Source organism: Mauremys mutica, chromosome 4 (genome assembly GCF_020497125.1).
Source record: "Mauremys mutica isolate MM-2020 ecotype Southern chromosome 4, ASM2049712v1, whole genome shotgun sequence".
In the NCBI taxonomy this organism is placed as follows: Eukaryota; Metazoa; Chordata; order Testudines; family Geoemydidae; genus Mauremys; species Mauremys mutica.
The window spans coordinates 30,165,429-30,188,065 of NC_059075.1; the positions used below are offsets into that span (position 1 = coordinate 30,165,429).

A 22,637-nucleotide genomic window follows, 5' to 3' on the forward strand; every position below is an offset into this window, starting at 1 on the left:
AACTTGATATGCAGGCCACTGAATCATTTCTTCTGGGAATGAAGGAGGAGCAGGTAAGCAGGAAGAGTGCATTATTCAGTGTATTACTGAGTAACTTAAATTAGGGACTGCCAGACACAGTCAAACCAATGGTCTAGCTACGCTGGTATGCTCTCTGACAGTGACTTGTACCAAATGCTTTTTAGAAGAAAGTGTCAAAATCCTCAAAAAAGGACAATTATGGAGGAAGCTTCTTTCTAACCCCAGGTAGTTAGTGGTTGAAGTCGGAGTCTCGAAGCATGAGTGTTGACACCTCTTATAAATGTTTATCCCAATTGGTGATACCACAGATATTCTTACTAATTCACATAAATCTCAGCTGTAGGGCTGGTTGAGAAACAGGAAAGATTTTGTAGACCTTTCTGCAATTTCTTCCTCTTTTTTCTTTGAAATTTTGAAACTTGAAGAAAAAATGCTGGCCATCCCCACTCTAGTCCTTTTTTGAATTCTACCAAGCATTTCACTTCAGTGTAACTGGTGGCAATGAATTCCACTGGTTAATTATAAATTGATCCATATCCTCAGCTGGTGTAAATTAGAGTAGCTCTACTGAAATCAATCGAGTTGTGTCCATTTACACCAATTGAGGAGCTGGCACTGTCAGTGTGTTCGCTTTTTAAAAACTGTTTCATTTTATCAGTTTCAAAATTTGTTACTTTAACTTTTTAAACAAAACAGTCTTTTTCCACTAATGAAAACGGATTTTAAGTTCCCTTTCTCCTGGGTCCTAATTATACTATATAATTTACAGCTGAGATTTAGGACTAATCATCATCAGTAATATTTAATTCAAATTTTGATCTTAAGTCATGTAGTAATGAGGAGTGTACAACTCCACATAGGAGCTCTTGTACTAACCCAAGCAAGAAGTATAATTCTGCAACAAAATGATGTTATTCTCAAGGGCTAAGGATTGATTGGACTAGTGTGTGAAATTTAGTGTATGTAAATTAGCCAATCAGCCTAATTTGTTTCTAAGAGTCTACTGCATGCTAGGCACTTAACAAATGAATATGTTACAAATATGTAACAAATGAATATGTTACATCCCTACTGCGGTACCGATCATGGAAGCCAGAGACACAACCCAAAAGATTCAGACTAGAGCGGGTCAGGAATTTTACGTTTGACTGTTTATTGATGGAAAATGCCCTTTCAGAATTTCAGTTTTTCAGAGTTTGATCTGCAAAACCGTTAGGTTTTTATTTTTCATCCTAAACTGGAAAATTGTATCCAAAACCTCAAAAGTTTCTGTGGGATGAAAATTCTGTTTTCCCTGCCAGTTCTACTTCCAACAAACAGATCCTTATTACAGCCCCTCAGAGATCACTCTGCCTGCACCACGACTGGATCCAGCATGTTACACTTCTCAGTGTATGCCATGACTGGGTTTCTTAAAAGCTCAGTCCAGTACAATGAAGACAGATAAATTCTTCACGTCAGGGACCTACAAAGACAAATTCTGCTGTCCATTACAATGGAGTTACTCCAGATCTACAAAGGAGAGAATGCAACAAAAATAAAGTTATTGAGTGGAGATGCTCAGTATATCTGTTGTTAGTTCCACTGTTTGTTTGATTTTTCTTATTACTGTCTATTTTGTTACCACTTCTTTGAGCAGAGAACAGGCTTCCTATAGCTTTTTTTTTAAGCGATGGATAAAACATAAGTGCTACTTAAAAAGAAAGTCATAACCTGTTACTTCACCATCCCTTAATGTGGACCTTTGGACTGAAAATTACAAATATAAATCCAGTCACAACAGGGACCAACATCTTTCTTACCAAGGAGGAGAACAATTGGCAAACACAGACATTTTCCTGTCTAATTTATGAAAAATCAGTCTATATTTTGTATCATGTGAATCGGCACAGACATCTGTGCTGTGATAGAGAACAGCAATCCAAAGTCTGATTGCAAACAGAGACACATATGCAGCCCAAAAGGGGAAACAGAATTTTCGTCACAACATATTACTTTTAGGTATCTTTGTCTTGTGGTTATAGCTCTGTTCAGTTGGTGGGTTACCAGTGGAATGACCTAGAGCAACATTAAATCTGCAAGCTTTAGTTCCAAACCTGTCTGTTCTTAATATTGTCTTTCAAGATGCCAGTGCCATAGGATAATGGGTAGGATTTGCTAACCTCCTTGGACAGTAGCTCTATATTTTTAGTTCTGGAAAAAAATTATCTTCACAAACATACTATTTCCTTATAGTGAATTTAGGACCCATCCTGTGCAACAAGGAGTTCTCAATTTCCATTAGGTCAATGGGAGTTCAAAACAATCCACACTTTTACAAGAGGCTTGAAGATGTGGCAATAAATGGGATTTAACTACGTGCTTACAGCTAAGCATGTGTTTAAGTGCTTTTTCTGAATCGGGGCTCTAAAAAGGCAGCTAAGCTGTGCCAGGGCTCTTACACATCAGTTCATTCTCAAGATATGCCAACTCCATCTCAGTCTGATGTACTCCAGCATTTCTTAACAATGCTGCTCCAAAGGATTCACAAGGAAACCTCCCCTGCAAGGTCAAGTGAGCCGTCTCCATAACTGTATACCTGGCCTCCACCTGCTCAGGAAATGAAATAATCCTGTGGTCATTCCTCAACTCAGTCTCTCCACATTTAACACTGAGCACTGCCTTCCCTCCTAGATCATTCTGTCTTAAATGGGCGCTGACAGACCAGAGGGGATTCTGTCTTTAAAACCATCCTGAGGAACAACAATTTATTAGTTTGTGCACAATCTACAGGGCTGAGCTGAATTTAAATTCTACTTTAAATTGTGTTATTTAACAACCCCGGTTTGAATAAAAGGGATTTAAGTAGCTGTGATCTCGGGGTGAGGGGGGCGGGGGGGACTATACCTTTTTTTTTAATACTTTTATAAACTGAATATTTTTAAAAAAAAGTTTAGTTGTAACAGGGCTTTAACTGTCTCACTCGTCACATTTTTTAGCCCATGCGCTGTTTAGCCTCAGGTCTTAAGAGCTAATTGTCCAAATGTTAACCTGCAGATGAGGAGAGATCAAGGTACTCTCTTTTTAGGGAGAACGGTTATTTTTCTATACAAGCCAAAGCCAAAATCTGGTAGTATAATAATCCCTTCCCCAGCAACTGCTGCTGTTGTCTTGTGTGTTTGGAGATGGCCCTGAACCAAACCTAGAACCTCTCTGAAATTTGGGGTGTTTGAAATTCAGTCTAGGATCCTGCCTGTATTTTGTAGCTTGAGACTATCTTTACCTCCTTCATGTAACTCTCCCTTTACTCCCAATTCCCATGCCCGAAAGCCTTAGTTCTACGACTGAGCCCCACCACTGAGAGGGCACCACACATAACAGGGAGTAGATCTTTAAGACAGTACATTCAAACGCAGCATTACTCTGAGGTAGATTAAACTGCACTTACATCTCTTTCAGAAGAAAGATGTTCTGACAAAAGTAACCATGGTGTGTAACTTAAAGAAGCAAATCAAAATCAGAAAAAGATGTGACTATAGAACAGCAGAAAAAAGTTTGGACTAATCCTTGGCCATCTTAACTGGGGCGCTAAAAAAAAAAAAATATATTTTTAATTAAAGTGAATTCCCTACTTTGCAAACTGCAAGCACCTAACTTGGAAAGTCCTTTCAGTGTCTATTCTTCCTAGTGCTCTTTATAGTACAGAAAGAATACATGAACTACTGATCTTTAGAAAATGTATGTTCCTTATTCCTGGCCTGAAAATGCATCAAAAGATAGACAGAGGGAATGCTGGGAAACTGTCTGAAAATTACCTTTCTCCCTAAAGCCAATTTCGAATGTCAGATTTTTTTAGGCTGCTGATTGTACCATGGCTCTTAAACAACAACAAAGCATGGTGTTGTTTCTTTACGTTTTCCCAATGTTATTGAAGTGGGTGCTTTCGAGAGCAAAAAATAACAGAATTCTCCCTCAGAGTATGAGCATCCAAGCAAGAGAATCATCCACAGACAAAAGGGGAGTAAGAAAAGCTGAAAATAATGATGAGGATTTTAAATATCTAGTCTCTCTGCGCTTATATAAACTCTTCCAGTTCTAGCTGAACTTTTGCTCTATCGTAGTCTGAAGTGTCTCATCACCTATTCCACTCCGGCCTCTTGGGCCTCAATTATCTGAAAAACATTCTTAATACATTCAGAAAGACTGCCTTAAAACAACGCCAATGGCATAACTTGCAGCCCTGTCCTCATTCAAACCCTTATGCTACCATGGATATTGTAGGACACAGGAAGCCTTTATCGGATCCCTCCCCCCTCGTCCCCCCATTTACAATCAAGTCTCCTGGGTACTGAACAAAGCCAGAAATGATAAAACTTCCAGCCACCAGAGGAGTTATTTATTGTAATAGTAGTAAAGCTTTAGGCTGTGGGTAACATTTCCCTTGCGCTCAAGTTCTGCTCTGTGCAGAAATAGGAAATGAAACACGGGACTGTGATGCTCCAAACAAAACTGGTAGCAAAGGATGTGCTGAAAATATCTAGATGAAAAATTATCTTTACAAACGTGACCATTCACCCTTGTGTTTATAATTATCTGTTTAAGTTTACAGTGATTTTAAATTGTCATATTAGCATGGTCCTGTGCGTCTATATGTGTAAATAAGCTCAATTTATTCTGCTTCAGAAACAGTAAAAAAACCTGTATAAATGCACTCGTTTGTTGCCATCAATCCATCTAACAGGTGTGTTTCTTTAGCAGATCAGTTGTCTACCATGTTTTATCTTCACAGGAGAACAGGTATTTATTATATAATGGGTTCTCTTTCAGTGGGCTCCAGTACATCTCTACCCCGATATAACATGAATTCAGATATAACGCAGTAAAGCAGAGCTCTGGGGGGCTGGGCTGCATGCTCTGGCAGATCAAATCAAGTTCGATATAACACGCTTTCACCTTTAAAGAGGTAAGATTTTTTGGCTCCCAAGGACAGCGTTATATCGAGGTAGAGGTGTATTTCCTAAAATCAACAGCATTTCTGCTTTCCTCATTCACATTTTAGAAACGGGGCCCCACAGAAATCAAAGAGCATTCTCAACTCTTTAATGTTCAACATCTAAAATTCCTTCTTCAGTTTCAACAGGGGTTGGCATTATTTTTCACTGTATAGAAATGTTGTTTTCTGCTGTTAAACAGCTGGTGTGCATCACCCCAGATGTGGCTACATTTCAGTGGCAGGTGAATTAATCCCTGCTATATGATCTGTAGAGCATTTTGAAATGAATCAACATATAAAGTGCTATGTAAATCATCACGATAACACTTTTCCTGTATATAGCCCCTTTCATCAGAGGATTTCAAAGTGCTTTCAAAAAGTGGGTAGTATTAGTCACTTTTTACATATTTACACTTTTTACATAGTTCATCCTCCCTGATTGAACTAACCTCGTTATCTCTAGCTTGCTTCTGGCTTGCCTATATAAACCTGCCCCTGGAAATTTCCACTACTTGCATCCGAAGAAGTGGGTATTCACCCACGAAAGCTCATGCTGCAAAACGTCTGTTAGTCTATAAGGTGCCACAGGATTCTTTGCTGCTTCTACAGAACCAGACTAACACGGCTACCCCTCTGATACTTTTTACATATGAGAACCAAACATGTATTTAACCATGAGGGCCTGTGTTTCCACTTGTTATTCTGAACCTCCTTTTTAATTCCTTCTCCTCCAAGAAGTCTTTCTGCCCTGTCATTAACATACGTGTGTGCACCTGCTTACCTTTCATCAGGAGGCCAGTGTAAATAATTCATTCCAAGGCTATTATTGGGGGTATGCTGATTAGATTGATCTATGTAGGTTATTTATTTATTCCCCTCTTCCAACTACCACAGTTATACATCCAGCCCAGCCCTGGAGAACTCCAGATCAGTCTTGAGTTCTTACCCTAGATCTCCACTCAAGCAGCACCTTCACCACTTCTGCACATGGCAATTGGAAATCAATGGCCTGAACCTAACAATGGCCCATTTTCATTTAATGTGACCTCCAGTTGGGTTTTGTCGTCATTCAACCCTAGCAAAACAACTTCAAATCAATTGCATAGTTCCACCTGACTGACTCTTGATTGTCTCTACAACCCATTTTTGGCATTTTAATTCCGTTCTGTTGTTCATTGTTTAGCATCCTCATTCTCTTGAAGATCAAACCTACCTGGTGCTGAAAAGGGAGATGTGTTTTCATGCTCATTCTCCTCCTCTTGATTTTCCACAATGATGTTCCCATTTTCAATATTTTCATGTTTCCCATTTTGAAGCGTTTTGCTTGTGCCATTGGCAGAGTGGATCAGTCGCTGACGCTGCACAGGAACACAGACCAAAAAAACAAAGTAATCTTTGAAAAACTCTTAACTTCGCTAATCTTGTTCACCTGGTCAGTTCTGTTCTTTCAAACCCTACCACCTTGGAGGCCCTGATCAAATTTTCAGATGAATCCTATTTTAGCACAGAGTAATGAACATGGCTCATTTGGAAGCATTTCTCACCTATGTCTTCAGGCCTCAAGCCAGGAGTTGGGCTCATACCTAGTGGTGATGCTGCAGTGCTGTACTCCCGGGACTGCTGCACTATCAGTGGTGCTGTCCTTCAGATGAAACATTAACTGAGGTCACTTCTGTCCCGCTCCAATTCCTTCCCCACCCAGTCCCCCACAGGTAGAATTTAAAGATCCTGTGACACTTTTCAAACGGGTGAGGATTAGCCCTGCAGCATCCCTGGTCTGATTAAACATGAGGGTTGTTCATTGCTTTTGTGGAGCACATGTTGCTATGCTCACTGCACTACAGTAGCTACAATGGTTGCTATTCAAAATAAATATTCACCATATAATGAGAGCTGGGACACTGCACTAATTTCATACATTTCGGAAAGGCATGAGAGCTGTGCTATCTGAGGTGGAATGATGCAATAACTATTGGCAAGTGCTGTCTTTTTTAATGGCAGCTGCTCCAACTCACTTGAAAGTGCTTTACAGTACCTTGAACATGAAAGGTGCTGCCAGCATGTGAAACAATTCTAAGCCTAACGTAACTGAAAAGGGAATTGAAAGTAGAGAGAACTCAAATCCACAATACGTTGCCAAACTTTGGTGGTTTGCATACAGTGGAACCCACATCTGGTTTGGGGTTTAGTTTTGCAAACTAAAAATGCCAGCTTTCTGGCCACTTCACTACTCAAAAATACTTTCTTATGGATCAGCTAATTGGCTGGAAAGCAACCCAGCTGCTGCTAAGTGGTTTAGCTGAACTTCTCCCACTCCTTGTACTGCACCACAGAGCTCACTTTCTAAAAACATATTTATGTATGGTTGTTAGTTGGATTCCCCTCCCCCCCCCCAAACATGCAGAATTTCTGCTAAACTGCCATGGACTGTTCACAGTGTGCTATAGTCCTGGGAGCTGTGTTATCTCCTCTATGTTATTGGAACTTGCAAGAACCTATTTTTCCTATCCTTGTAAATCACAAAATAAAAAGCCCTTTACTTGGTCTTCATGTTACTCAGAAACAAAGGATGAAATCCTAGCTCCACTGAAGTCAATGGGGTTTTGCCATGGACTTCATTTAAGCTCAGGACCTTGTTGTTTGACCATTCTCAGGACTTCTGCGGCAGGGTTATGTGAAAGACAGGCTCCTGCGGTGACAACATGTTCACTGAGGGCTAATCTGAGCCTGTCTGAAGAAAAGTATCAGAGGGGTAGCCGTGTTAGTCTGGTTCTGTAGAAGCAGCAAAGAATCCTGTGGCACCTTATAGACTAACAGACGTTTTGCAGCATGAGCTTTCGTGGGTGAATACCCACTTCTTCGGATGCATCCGAAGAAGTGGGTATTCACCCACGAAAGCTCATGCTGCAAAACGTCTGTTAGTCTATAAGGTGCCACAGGATTCTTTGCTGCTTCTGTCTGAAGAAAATGTCCCCTGTGAAAAGTTTGATCTGCTTTCTCCTTTGTTATACATAACTCAGGACTATAAAGGTTAAACGCATTAGGCAAATGTCTGATGTGATTTGAAGCTCAACTATTAAAACAACTAATAAGGTCCTATGGTTGATTTATCTATTATGTTATCTTCCCTCAGTTCACTACTCTTAGAAGTGCTCAAATGCATTTCCAGTGACTAAAGGAAAAAAATCCATCTTCTTCTAGCAAGAGGAGTTTCTTAATCTTTACTCCCCTTGTACCTTCAAGGGCCCCCCTTCCACCGTGACCTACCCTTCCGTGAAAAGGGCTTAGTATGACGCCTATCATCCTGTCCTAGGCACCAATCAGTATAGTCACTAGAAAGTGACTTCAGTCTCTGCTGCCCTAGGAGCTCAGTTGGAGAGTCAACCTGTGATTCCAATGCCAAAAGCATCTCTATAAAAGAACACTGAGTGGGGAAAGTGGTCCTTTGGCAAACCCCCTTCAAAGCAGTCATTTGTTATTCTCTTAGTGAACTTACCTCGTTAATAATGAGCCTGCTTGCCATCCGCAGCCTGGTTCTGGGTCCAAATTTATTTGTAATCATTATTCGTAAGCCAGCTTCAGGGAAGCGGAATTTCGGGGGACTGGAGCAGATAATCTCATCCACCATCACCACCGGGTTTTTGCCATATTGCTGCTTTCCCTTCACTAGTGATCACAATGCCAAGAGTTAGTTGGGAAATTCATTTCACCAGGCTTCCCTTTGCCGAGAGTTGCCCCCTTGTGACTCATGCAAGGGATCACATTTACCTGAGTTCTTGAATTTGCTAGCAACAATTCCACAGTGTTTCTTGAGTCTCACAAATTTGATCATCATTGGCTCTCCCTCTCTACCTGATTCAGATCATGTGTTGAAGGAGGTTTTCACTATCTTGAGTAGAAATAGGTTGGTATGGCTCTCATCTAGCCATTCATACTGGGCCACCATTTTTCTTTGTTTGCAGACCATCACCATTCATCATGGGTTAGCAAGCGTTGCACAGACCACGCACAACTGAGAGAGCATATACAGCTCTTTGAAAACTGTAATGCTATCCAGTTTGTTTAAGGTGCTTAGCAGCTGTGCAGCCTGTGGTCTCTTCTAGAGCCCTGTCAGGGTCCCTTAGTGTTGGGTTCCCAGTCTCTGCAGAACTTCACTTTAATTGAATAGAATATTAACAATATCTCTAACAATATGGGATTTCAAACCATCCAAATTTAACACAATTACTTCTGGATAATTGTTACAATTGATCCTTTAATACAAAGGAACTTTAAAATTATACAAAGGTCGGAGTTGTGGTATGGTATTACAATAATAAAAGGCACTATATTATACTAGGAATCAATACAAGTGTAATCAAAGGCTTCTTAAACTTCACAAATCCATGCCAGTATTTCCATAAATGCTACAAACTACACATAGCAAGCACAGCAAGGCTCAGCAGACAGGAGACATACCCATGTGCAGTTAGAAAACAGGGCAAGAAGTATGCATGTGATTGAAATAAAAAATTATCCCCTGAGTGTGTGGGGGAAGAGAGAAAACAGCATTCTTTACTGCTTGGGTTATTGCCCTTTTTTTTTTGGACAGCAGGTTACTTACATTAAGAGGAGCGGAATTTAGGAGGCAAAAGTGAAAGACAATCATTAGTGCATAGTTTCAGTCAGGAAGCAAAGGAAATCTGGGAAAACATTCAACTCAAATGAAGGAATTAGAATTGATCTGTCATGTAAATGCATAGAAAGCTACACAGTTACTGAGCCTACATCTGTTATTCACTCCAGTGATTAAATATTTTTGTTTTTTTAGGATGAGGTCAGTTTCAATATACATGTGCAAACTACATCATCTATTAAAGCTTTGCAACTTGTAGCATCTTCTAACACATACGTTTTGGGATCTGAGAACAGATCCTCCCATTAACGTCCACCCCCAAAAAACTCCTGGATGAGATTGTAAATCTGCAATACACCCTTTTACCTTCCTGTGCTTGAGCCTCTTGGTACTGGGGGAGGCAGAACTTTACAAGACACTGTTTTGTGTTTCATTAAAATGAGGCTTTTGGTGAGGGCATGGTGCTCACATGAAGCACATAAAGATATCTTAAAGTTTCAAAAGAAAACATGTTCTATCCAGAGCGTCAGTTAAGTAGCTTTGGCCTTGCAGTTTAATCTACCATGAAGGATGAAACTAGGAATAATTTTGTATTGGGTGAAGGTAAAGCAGCAATTATCCTCACACTCCCAATATCTTCATCCAAATTTAATGGGATATTGCAGTGAATGCAAAATAAAGAGCAGTGCTCTTCCGAAGGCTCTCTAGGAAGTGATTGCACTGAGGCTATTTTTCCTGTGAAGCAGTGTATAGCCAAGATAGCCTGAACACTTACAGTTGTGATCTGACTCTCATTTAAAGAAGACTCAACCATAGCAGCCTAACATTTGCTTTAGTTGAGAAAAAAAAATGTTTCACAACAATCCTGGAAAAGAAGAAAGCCCTGACACTTTGATTTAACGCAGTCTTGCTAGACTAGCAACTCTCAAGTGAGTTTCTCCAGTGAAATCTCCAAAGCACTCCTTGATCATGCAACTTGTCAGTGAAAACAACACGGAAGTACTGCAGTCACAATGGAACTAATTCTAGGAGCACTAATGAGATTGTGGCAAAACATGCTCAGGTCAGAATAGGGTGACCTTATTTTCCCCGAAGGCCCCTACTGCCTGCCTGCATGGGATTGGCCTGGCCCAAGCCATTCTCCCGATCCCTCCCTCCCTTCTGCTCAGGGCTGGCATTGCTGCTCTTCCACCTCCACCCACATGTTCCTCCATGCCCCACTAGGAATTGCGATACACTTTTTTTGGCAAAACTGGGCATTTGTCCAGTTTTCTCTTGCCAGCGGATGATCAGTTGGCAAGAGAAAACGGGACAAATGCCTGGCTTTGCTAAAAAAGTTGGGATGGCCGGGACAGGGCTTAAAAAAGGGATTGTCACGGCTAAAACGAGACATATGGTCACCCTAGGTCAGAAGGACCTTTGATGAATTACAGGGTAAAAACCTCACCATCGAGGTACAGTGCACAGATTATGGGAGTATGAATTACTGCAGCCCCAAGGCTAACACAGCACATTTATTCTGCCTGTTTTTCTCTTCAATCTGATTCCATCTGTTTCTGGAGACACATGGCCCAGCTCCATATGGTCCAGATGGGTCCCATTTCACAAATGGCATAAGTGTTTTTTACAAATAAAGGAAAAGCATTTTCTGCAACTCCTTTGTACATTCTGCAAGGGGAATATCCTCCAGCCATGGTATTTTCTTTTCAGAAATAGGCAAACTTTCTGCTCAGCACTCAGGGTCTGATGCAAAGTCTACTAGAATCAGTGGAAAGTGACTCATTGACTTCCACAGGCTTTAGATCAAGCCCTGTGGCATCTAGCCTGTGTTCAATACAGACTCACACAACACACTCTTAGCAAGCGTTTTCTGTTACCAGGGAGGAATCAAACCCACGCCATCTGAGGGGAACATGGGGTCAATATATATATATAAAAAAAGCCCAGAGCACTGAGCCACGGTGCCTGTACTTTTAAAATGGGAGCATTATTAACAGGAGTACAAATCTTTTGCCTTCACTTCTGCATATAGAACTCGTCCTTGAAATTGAATTTTTCTCAGGGTGAAAAGCTCTCTGTATGAAAATCCAGTAATGGAACCTTTTATGTTTCACCAGTGGAAGCTCTTGAAAGTAATAAAATGTATGAGCATCAAAGGCAGCTGTACAGTATGTGAACCTCCCTTTTATCTGCACCTACAGTAATAGAATTCCCATCACCAGTATGAAGAAAGTACCTAACTGAGAGCAGCTGTTCTTTGTTAGAAAATAATCAGACTTGGTATGTACGGGCAGCAGCAGATTAAGGTCAGATCCAGCCCATTGAACCCTGGGGTGGTATAGTAGTGGATTCTGAAACTTGCTTGCCACAAGTAGGAGGCAAGGCAGCAGGCCAGCTGATGGCAGCCCCCCACCACACCCACTCCCACACACACACCTGAAGACTGCTGGCAGTACCTGAGGAAGATGGAGTTCAACTCAGGAGGAAGCTGGCCAAGAGCAGGCCAAGGCAGAGGCAATGCAAGGTCATGGCACGTTCTTGCCCAAGAGGAATGAGGTGCAGCAGACAGCCATGTGACTGTCTTTAGGAGAAGGATCTTGCTGCCTGATGCACAAAGTTGTGAACAACCTGGATGAAGCACCTCTCCCACTACCCACCACAGTTCCTTCTCTATCCCCTCATCTTTATCCCACCCATGTTTTCTCTTCCTCTCTCACCCTAGGCAGGTCCCCTTACTTCCCTTTGTCCACTGTCCCCATGGTAATGCCCATTCCCACACTACCCCACCTCTGAGTTCTAGTCGTGGTTTGGTCCCTGCCATGTGGTCTCAGATTGTGGTAAGAGGGGGAGACTGCGGCTGGGGATGAGGAAGGGGAGGAGCATCAGATATGGGGAGGGGGTTGGCCTCAGATTTCAAGACAGCAGAAAAGTTAACAGAGAAGAAATCTGTTGTAGGGAAAGTTTGAAGGGAATGAAATTTGGGTGGATCTAGGCTATTTTTAGCCTCCTTATGTAATGCCTCTGAGAAACTCAAAGCACTTTACAGACATTAATTAGTCCTCACAACATGCCCATGAGGCAGATGAGGTAAGTAACTATTCAATATTATTAGCCCCAATTTACACAGTGGCTAGAGAAATTGAAGCTTAAAGAACATATATGACTTGGGTAAAGTCACACAGCAAGATGGCATCCACGCCAGAAACAGAACTCAGGTGTTTCAACTCCTAGGCCTGCATTCTAACCATCTGCCTGGTGGAGCAGACCAACCTCAACATCCCTTGAAAGGACTCTGACCAATTAAGTGATATGCAGCACTTCCAGCTTTTTGTCATATAGGAAGATTATTCTCTAATCCTGAGGGAATCTCCCATCCAAGAGAGAATGGATAGTTCACTATGCAATAGTCCTTCTGTTACCTGAAGATCCAACATAAAGGAGGATCATAATACTTGCTACAAAGTGATTCTCTCTTAATCATGCCATGGTTTCATATAAGAAATGGATTAATTTATTTGATTATTAATATTTATACTAGAATAGTGCCTATGACCCCAACTGAGACCAGGGCCACATTATGTTAGGCACAGTAGAGTATTGTAAAAGACAATGCCTACTCTGGACAGCTCCTAATCTAAACACACAAAGTAGAAAAGGGGAGGGGGCATATTCATACTGCAAGTCTGCGGTGAGGTGGATTGATCCAAAATGCACTGAGCGAACAGAGCCGTAGCCCACCTCTCTTATACCACTAGCCACCCTATCCAAATGCTGCACACATTTCAAGAAGTTGCAGCTTCCAGATACTTGAAGTTGCTTGAAAATAATGAAGCAGCAAGACCTGACTAGCCAGGAAGGACTCAAGGAGTGAGAGGGGCTGAGCCAGGCAGCAAGGACTTGGTTCTGAAGACAGGAGGGGATATAAACCCCAGACAGAAGAAAATGCAGAAGAGCTGAAAGATTCAAGAAGAACAAACGTGCTGACTCTCTCATGCTGTAGTGGCAGCAGGAAACCATCTTCCCCATGTGGCTGCCAAAACCCCTCCCCCCCCAAATACTTTCCACATCTGTTTAGGAACAGACCTTGCCATCCTAGTACTCAAACTCAACCTCACATTAGGATGGTTCCTTTTGCCACCCTGGCCATCGCACCCCAATGCAGGTTTCACCTACTGCCTGGAACTTAATTCTTACACATCTTAAAGTGAAAATTACCTTCTGCATACACAGCCAAGAAAATATTTATTTCATTTATGGTTTTGTAACTCATTCACCTATTGCTGAACCAGAGAGTAGAAGACAGCAATGCTGCAGGTGTTCAAAGTAGCATGTTTCCATCACCTCTAGAAGGAAGTATGATTCTCAAAGGCTTGGCTGCACTGAATTTGTCAACTTAGTCTAATAAATATGCCATTGTCCTTCTTGCTTACGGTTGAATATTATCACTGTTTTGATCACCATTGGAAAAAACTTCCACACACAATGTATGTCAACTCTTTGTCCAACTCCTGTCTGCTCAGCCTTACCTTTCCATAGCAATGGCATGGATGGGTCATCACAGCTTATGTCATAACATTTATTACCATCTTCCAGCTCATTGCTGACTGTGTTGCCATTCCCAACGTTCATGCTTTTGATGGTAAACAACTTCTGCATCCTCACATTGTACCTGAAAGTGCAAAAAGATGGGTCTGAGAATTGCTGGATTGTTGGAATACTTCTCCAAACTCCCAGGCTGATGCAGTGTAACCCAGCCCACAAGGATTATTTTGTGACAACCTACATTACGCTAGGAAAAGCCAGAGAGTATCAAACTCAGTACTGCAGGAATGACTAAGCTTTGCCCACCTGAGGGCCATTTTGGCAACCTGACAGAAGAACAAGGACTGCACCTAGCGTGCAGGCTTCAGAAAGCAGTTTTAATTCAGAAATACATTTAGCTCAAGGTAAAGCATTGCATGCTGGATGTGAAGCCTCAGAAATCTTTGTCTCTCTATCAAAGAGCCTGAGTGCAGCAGCATACAGAATAGCATTTGGACCCCAGGACAAGCTTTGGACATGCTCAAACCACATCAAGGGATCTTGAAGCACATCCTCTGTATACTGAGAGGTTTCAGTATATACAAGGGGCTCTTCTGTCTCTTAAGAATTTAGTTTGTTCCACCTCATGGGACATGAACTTTATAAGATTTCTAAAATGTACTGTAAATATACAAGCAATTACATTTAAACGAATGTCATTGAAATCTATGTCAGACACAGATGCCACATTGAATATATCCCTTCATTTTAATAAGGGTTTTGCATTAACCTCTTCACGTTCTGCTGGCTGTAACAGAACCATTACACAGCAACTATTTTTATGACATCAGTCCTGAGCTGCTCTTCTCCTTCCTTAAAGGATTACCTCCTTATCTCTGAACTCTTATGAGCAGCTTTCTGATTTAAATGCCACCATTGAGGAAGTCATTTAAAATATTTATTTCACATTATAATGCATGTTATCACCCTTTTGACAGAACTGAGAGGGAAGGATTTCTGTTGCAGTGAAAACTGCCAAGCAATGAGGACTTTATTTCCTGGGGAAAGAGGAAAATAAAGCCATAATCAGGCTCTGCATTGCCAATGAGTTGCTCCAATACAGATGCAATGTCTTTGGGGGTTGGATTTGTGGGCTAGGGGTCTGTCTACACTGCAGTTGGGAAGTGTGACTGTAGCATTTGTAGACATACCTGAGTTAGATTTAATCTGCCTAGCATAACAGCAAAGACAATAAGGCAGCTGCTCGACTATCTGGGGTCCCAGGTGGGCAGGACTGGCCTGTACTGCCATGATTTCACTGCTATTGTTACTTGAGCTAGCGATGATCTAGCTAGATGAAAGCTAGCTTGGGTATGTCTACATGTGCTCCAATCACACCTCCTGATGGGAGTGTAAATATACCCAAAGACATACTCACTATGCAATGGCCTTTTCACCAATGCTGTGCACCAGCATACAAGAGCTCAAGGTGTGATTCTCAGGAGGGTTCTCTCACCCTGTGGACTGACAGGGGCAGCACTGTGGGGACAGCTGGCTAAGCCCCACCATGAGAAAGAATCCACCCTATAGTGACCCTGCTGGTTGACCTAGTAGTGGTGCTAATGGGCTCAGGAAGGCCCTAGTGTTGAAGGGGAAAGTTGAGGTCACACAGGAGATGGTTTTGGTGGGCACAAGGTAGGAGTAAATGGGAGGGCAAGAGACAAAAAGGGGGTACCGACTTCTCCATCTCTTCAGATAAGCAGACTATACCTCGTCTCCTCCCAGGGGAGGGATGATTCATAGACTCTGAGGAGGAGCGAGAAGTGAGGGTGAAAGATAAGGATAAGGGCATCAATACATGACAGGTCTGGCAGGGAATGTTCTTGTGGTGAATCCATGCTCTGCTGGCTGCCTGGAAGCTCCTTCACATGGTCAGTCCACAGAGGTTACAAAAACCAGGACAAACTGCTGGTGTTTGTAAAACTAACGGATGCTTGGACAGGGCTCTAAAATAGGAAAGTTTCCAATTTGCAAGGACCCACAGTTACTGGCGGTGGTAAAACTGGGAGAGCAAGAGCAACCCTCCAGAAAAAAGCTTCTAAAAATACATGTGTGTTCTGTTTTACTCATAACCTCCATGCTACTTTACAGTCATGGAGCTAGAGAACCCATTTTTGACCTTTCTCCTCAGCTACCTCTTAGACCTACTGTGCCCTATTATACAACAAAAAATAAACATCCAAAGATTTGCTGCTATCTGCAGTACATACTCCAAGAGTGTGTTGATCTAGCACAAGAGTGGGGGAGGTAAGACAGGGAAATGAGATTGTCGGAATTCTCCTCAGCTGGAGATCAAAGAATGATGCAATTCTAGAGAAACAATCGCCAAATTACAATTAAAGAGCACAGAGAGGAGAGAAGCACTTACTTCATAATAAGTATGTAGAAGAAATACATAACGATGAGTATAAGGCTCTCCCACCTCAAAGAGAGAAAAGGAAAGGAAAGGAATTAGTAGGGTCACGCATGCTGCTGTAATCTTATGGTATTTTCAGTAGGAATGTGCCACAGGTAGCAGTATGGGAAGTGTCCTCTGCCTTTGTGTGCACTGAATTCCCAGTGGTAACATTAGAGGGAGTTTCAAGGGCCCAGAAGAAGCAAAACTCCTTTGGGCTTTGAACATCACACATATTATGAATATTTCACTTCAACATTTTAGAACTGTGCTAGAGCTATGGAAGACAGAGCTGCACCTTTCCAGAAGCAGTGACCAGAGCCATTCTACCAGCAGAGCTCATCACGGACTTTGGAGCGGCTCTTATGCCTTCTTTCAGGAGATGCAGCTTGTTCTCCCATAGATCCAGGGTTGGCTTCTCAGCTGGAGTGGGGAGGGGAGTGGGAGAGGAGAGGGCCTATGGTATGTGGTACCACTGGAAGTGCTAATACTTCTCTATAGCTTCATCTCAAAGAGCACTGCAACGGGATTTTGGCTGCCCTGGGTGCAGGTGTGTAAGGGGATGAAAGTGTTTCCTGCACCCCAGGCCTCATCCTGTGTACTCAGGCAGGATGTTAATGTTTTCTGGTCATTAAATTTTCCTTTAGTTTTCACTATTTATCATACCAAAAAAACCCAACAAACCTAATTAAAGACAGAAAGCGGTATCTGCCCTGGGACAAATCCAGTGCTCACTCACACCCCATTGGTCTCTCTGCCATTGCACAGGATGTAAGCACTGAATTTGGCTAAACTGTGATTGTAGGTACTGAACAGTGACATGGAGAACACACTAATTTGAGAAATTAACAATACAACTTACCATACTATTTGCTCATCATATATGAACTGGAAGAAAAAGAAAAAAACAAATTGACCATTTCTCCAGTCCCACTAAAAACTGGTCAGCTGCATTGTACAGCAGGCGAAGAATCTTCACAGAGGAGTATTTATTTATTTGCTATACTGTCATTTCCAACCTGAAGCTACTGGAGCTTTCTCCTTCCCACTCTTCCCATCCCAAACCTTCTACTGTACCTGCTGTCAACTCTGCAACATCAACCATACAACCAAGATTTGGGCCTTTCTTAAGGGCTGCTATTAATGTCACTCAGCTAATGGTGCATGAGAGATATATGCAATGTGTGTGTGTGTGTTTAAGAGTGAGCAACCATGTGTCTGGAAGACAGGTAGTGGGCTCATACAAGAGTGTGGTCTATTTTCCAAGATCAAAGGCATCATTTCAGCTATGCCCAAACTTTGCCTACTAAACTCTGCCTGTATTGGCAATTTATCTGTGGGACAAGCCTAACGTGTACTAGAAGCTGCAGACAACAGCCACCCTGCCTCTTTAATATGGTGTGCACTTTCTAAATCCCAACATGCTCCAAGAGAAGTTACTTACACTGCAAGCTGGGACCTGTAGTTTCTGCGAGGCAGTGCTTAATTTGTAATGAAAGAGGTGCCAGGGCTCAAGCAATTTTTTTTACTTTAATAACTAATGTGGCAAGCCCAGAGGTGCCAGGACTATGAACTGCCAAGCCTAGAGGGCCAGGGCTCACCCTGGCTCTGAGGTATAGCAATGATCTGTTTTGCAGAGTTTAATGGACTGACTTTGGCTATTTGAACATGCCAGCCTTATTCCAAAGGGCTGTATGAAGTTCTTCTATTTGAGCCCTTACTCACCCTAGTGTACCTTTATTCCTGTGAGTAACTGATGTCAGTGGGACTTCTTATTTGAGTAACCACTTAGCAGTGCAAACAAAGGCTTTACAGTCTGGCCATTTGGAATTAAACCCTGAAACATATTAAATGTTAAGAGGGACACTTACAATGATAAGAAGGATCACAGAAAGCGTGTAGTACATGGAGTCCCTAAACACAGACCACCAGGTGAGACGAACCACCTGAAAAGAAGCACAGTTTTAGCTGACAAACAACAATGATTTCAAAAGTTTGTAAGTAAAACTAAGAGCTTGATCTTAAAATATTTAGCTGCATGAGTAACTTTACTCATATGAGTAGTCCCTCTAAAGCCAGTGGGGATATAATAGGGATACATTAAAATTACATGCCTATGTGTTTGCAAGATTAGGCCCTAAAATGTATCTATAATTACCACCATTAATAAAAACCTTATAAATGCCTCCCTTAAGGAAATGCATTTCTTACTAATGGTATTTTCATTGCTAGTGGTTTTAAGTGAACAAGAAGCAAAGCACAACTTGCTGCAGTTCTGCAAATTAACAATTCCCTCTTAATTTTATTTGGAGGTATATCGGATTTAATATAAAAATTGTGATATTCATGAATGCATCCTACGGAGAAGGGTGATCAAATGCTTTAGGATGTAAATAACTCACCACAGGAGTCAGGAAGGATTTTTTTCCCTCCCCACTTATACTGATTGTAACACGGTGCTGGCCTAAGAGGCACTGAACCAGCCCTTGTTAGCTCAGAACCTTCTAGCGCAGCTCCCATACAGGGGAACTGATTGGAGCTGGCAGGATGTGGCTCATTAAAGGAGCCTAAGAGTAATCACCTGTGAGCCTGCTGGGGCGAAGGCCTATAAAGCTGGCAGGCAGGCAGGAAGTGGAGACCAGAAGGATTAAGGAACTACTGCTTCCAGCTTGCAACAGGAACTAGTTGTCCCCTGGGTAGCTACCTACCTTCTATTGAATTGTACAGAGTTATATATAGATGGTGGTGGGAATAACAGAGAAATAAAAGGACACTGGGTTTTGCAAAGTAAGAGATCTCTGGCTGATTTGTACTGTGAGTGACACAGTGCACATCTACAGGTGGGGGCTTGTCCAGGATCCTTAAACCAGTGAATACAGTTGATGGCAATGGAGGAGACCCTGAAATGGCTCGTAGAGCAGCAAAAGCAGACCCAGTAGGCCCTGCAGACTTTCCAGCAGGCCCACCAAGCGGAGAGACAGGCTGTTTTGGCCTGGCAGGTAGAGCAACAGAAAAACCTGCAGGATTTCATCTGCGAGCAGAGCAATGTCCAGGGGCAACTCCTGCAATGGCTGGTGAGTCCTGGAACAGGGGAGGGCTGCTGGGCTGGGGACTCTCTAAAATGAGCCTGGCGGATGACCTGGATGCCTTCCTAGGGACTTTTGAGAGGGTAGCCACGGGGGCTGGAGGGGACAGGGCAACCTGGGCCCTCCGGCTTTCCCCTTATTTGACCGGTGAGGCTCAAGCTGCCAATATGGCCTTAGGGGAGGAACATGCCCAGAATTATGAGGCCGTGACAGCCACAATATTGGACTGGGTAGGCCTGCCGGCGAAGCGGTACAGGCAAAAGCTCCAGTCGGCCTGGTGGACATCTGCCGTGCGACATTGGGCATTTACGCAGCGGTTAAGGGACTGGGCCACATGCTGGCTGAGGCCAGATACGCGGCCCCTGGAGAAGGTAATAGACTCCTTGATACTTGAGCCGTTTTTGCAAAGTCTCCCGGAGACAGTGCGGACATGGGTAAAAAGGCACCAGCCAGGCACTGTCGAAGATGCAGTCAGAATGACTGAGGCATATATAGAGGTGGAAGGACCAGGGGCGGCTCCAGGCACCAGCACGCCAAGCGCGTGCTTGGGGCGGCAAGCCACGGGGGGCGTTCTGCCGGTCGCCGCGAGGGTAGCAGGCAGGCTGCCTTCGGAGGGTCCGCTGGTCCCGTGGGAGGTCTGCCGAAGCTGCGGGACCAGCGGCCCCTCCACAGGCAAGCTGCCAAAGGCAGCCTGCCTGCCGTGCTTGGGGCAGCAGAATGCCTAGAGCCGCCCCTGGGAAGGACCCCGGGGGAGGACCGACAGCAAAAGGACAGAGAAGTGGGACGGAGCTCCATAGACTCCTTCTCCAGCAAAGGCTAGGAGAAGAAAGGGGAATCCTAAGAAGTACTCAAAAGACCCGGGTAACCTGCTGGTGGTGTGGGAAGCTGGGACACATAAAACAAGACTGCCCAGATATGGAGTGTGGTTGGGTGGACTTTTGTGCATGGACACAACAGGCGGCAAGGAACTGGGGCTTGGTATGCCCACCAGGCCTGTGAAGGGGGGAGAAAGACCCAAATGGCTGTGGTTGACACCGCCTTGAATTGCATGCTGGTGCGAAAGGCGCTAGTCAAGCCACATTGGCTCATTCCGGGGGAAAGGATGGCCCTTGAGTGCATACATGAGGACAGGCAGTCCTGCCTGGTAGCCCAGGTACCCCTGGAAGCGAAGGGTTGCTTCAGGTGGAAGTGGATAGGTGTCCTGGAGAAACTACCGTGTCCAGTAGTGTTAGGTCGGGACTGGCTCCCGCTACCGGGTGCAAGGCAGAGGGGAACCCTGAGAGGGGGATAGATATCCTGAGGATGAGAACCCCCAGAGAGGGAAGCGGGCCTAGGCCTGCGAATCAAAAGGAAACTCCTAGACAACAAAGTTCAGAGCAGGCTGACCTGCAGGAAATGTATATGGGGGAGCTGGTTAGTCGGAGCCCTCCAGGAGAAGGGAGGGACGCAGGGGAGCACCCCAGAATCCTGCTCTCCATGGAGGAGGGCCCAGATTTTCAAGGCGGTCTGGGGGAAACTGAGGCACAGAAGGTCCCGCCCAGAAGTGGGATGAATGCCGACCCCCTGTTACAGCGGGGGAGCTGCTGGGAGATATGAGGGAAACTGAGTTGTGGAAGATCCTGCTCAAAGATGGGGCAGACTCCGAACCCCAGCTAGACACCAAGGGGGAGCTGGGAATAGGGGACTTGCCGCTGTGTAGCTGGTGTGATGACCTGTGGGCTGAAGCAGAGATGGGGCACACCACTCCCTGAGAAATGCTCCTTCTGAGGGAGAGGGATGAAGAAACCATCCGGGGTGCTGGCTGAGAAGGACCTGGCTGGGAGCGAGGAGGCCTCTCCAAAAGAGCCTCCTTCGGTGGAAGGGCCGAGGGGCCAAAGGCGGCCTGGGGGTGCATTCTTAAGGGGTGTGTGTGTAACAGGGTGCTGGCCTAAGAGGCACTGAACCACCCCTTGTTAGCTCAGAACCTGCTAGTGCAGCTCCCATCAAGGGGAACTGACTGGAGCTGGCAGGGTGTGGCTCATTCAAGTTGCCTAAGAGTAATCACCTGTAAGCCTGCTGGGGAGAAGGCCTATAAAGCTGGCAGGCAGGCAGGAAGTGGGAAAGGGGTGGGGGGACAGGAGGGGTGAGGAATTGCTGCTCCTAGCTAGCAATAGGAACTAGCTGTCTCCTGGGTGACTACCTAACTCTATTGAATTGTACAGAGTTGTATATAGATGGTGGTGGGAACAAACACAGGGAAATAAAAGGACAGTGGGTTTTGCAAAGTAAGAGATCTCTGGCTGATTTGTACCGCGAGTGATGAAACACATGTCTACACTGATCAACTGACTGAGGATGTAATGGCAAATGGGAAGGAATATCAGGTACTGGCCACTTTGGAAAGCTGAGACAACTGCTATTTTGCAGCATTACCTATTTGTAAGATGTGTCTGAATTATTTCTAAAATGATCACTTCCCTTGTCTTATGAGCGCTTTTATGCTTGTTTTCCATTAGCATTCCAATATTTCTCAAACACTTTCCATACAAAAGGAAAAAATTAAGCAACAGAGAGCCAAAAAAAGGTAACTTACTAACCTGTCCCGCAAATATCCCACAGACGCCAATAATGCAAAGGATGTTGAAAACTGCTGACCCAACAATGGTCCCAACTCCTACATCACCATGAGTGATAAATACACCTGGAGAGAGAGCAATACATTCACAATTAACCCCTATCACTTCATGAATGGCAATGCCTATTTGTTCAAAACGTGTATCAACTGAACAACAAAAATCTGTGATCATTTAAATGTTTAACCAAAATTAGATTAATAATGAGTGCATCTATCAGCTGCGCCTTCTGACGTTTTTGGGATTGTTAGCAGCTATTTTGTATGCATATTTTATCAAAAGGAGACGTAAAACACCTCCAGTGACATCAGAACTCTACAATGTAACTGACTTCGAATGTTACAATAAAGCACAG

General features: G+C 43.6%; 1 protein-coding gene across 4 annotated transcripts in view; it reads right to left on the reverse strand.

Annotated features, from left to right (window-relative positions):
- Window positions 1–22,637, reverse strand: part of SLC24A4 (solute carrier family 24 member 4) — a 149,149-nt gene that overhangs the window by 14,001 nt on the left and 112,511 nt on the right. For 3 of the 4 annotated variants that reach the window (XM_045017112.1, XM_045017114.1, XM_045017115.1), the window contains 7 exons: window positions 22,247–22,350; window positions 18,456–18,530; window positions 17,447–17,472; window positions 16,558–16,611; window positions 14,135–14,277; window positions 8,490–8,659; window positions 6,207–6,351 (listed from right to left, as the gene is read on the reverse strand). In XM_045017112.1, the coding sequence (XP_044873047.1) occupies window positions 6,207–6,351; window positions 8,490–8,659; window positions 14,135–14,277; window positions 16,558–16,611; window positions 17,447–17,472; window positions 18,456–18,530; window positions 22,247–22,350 (717 nt within the window). The remainder of the gene's footprint in view (window positions 1–6,206; window positions 6,352–8,489; window positions 8,660–14,134; window positions 14,278–16,557; window positions 16,612–17,446; window positions 17,473–18,455; window positions 18,531–22,246; window positions 22,351–22,637) is intronic. The other variant, XM_045017113.1, reaches the window with a different exon arrangement.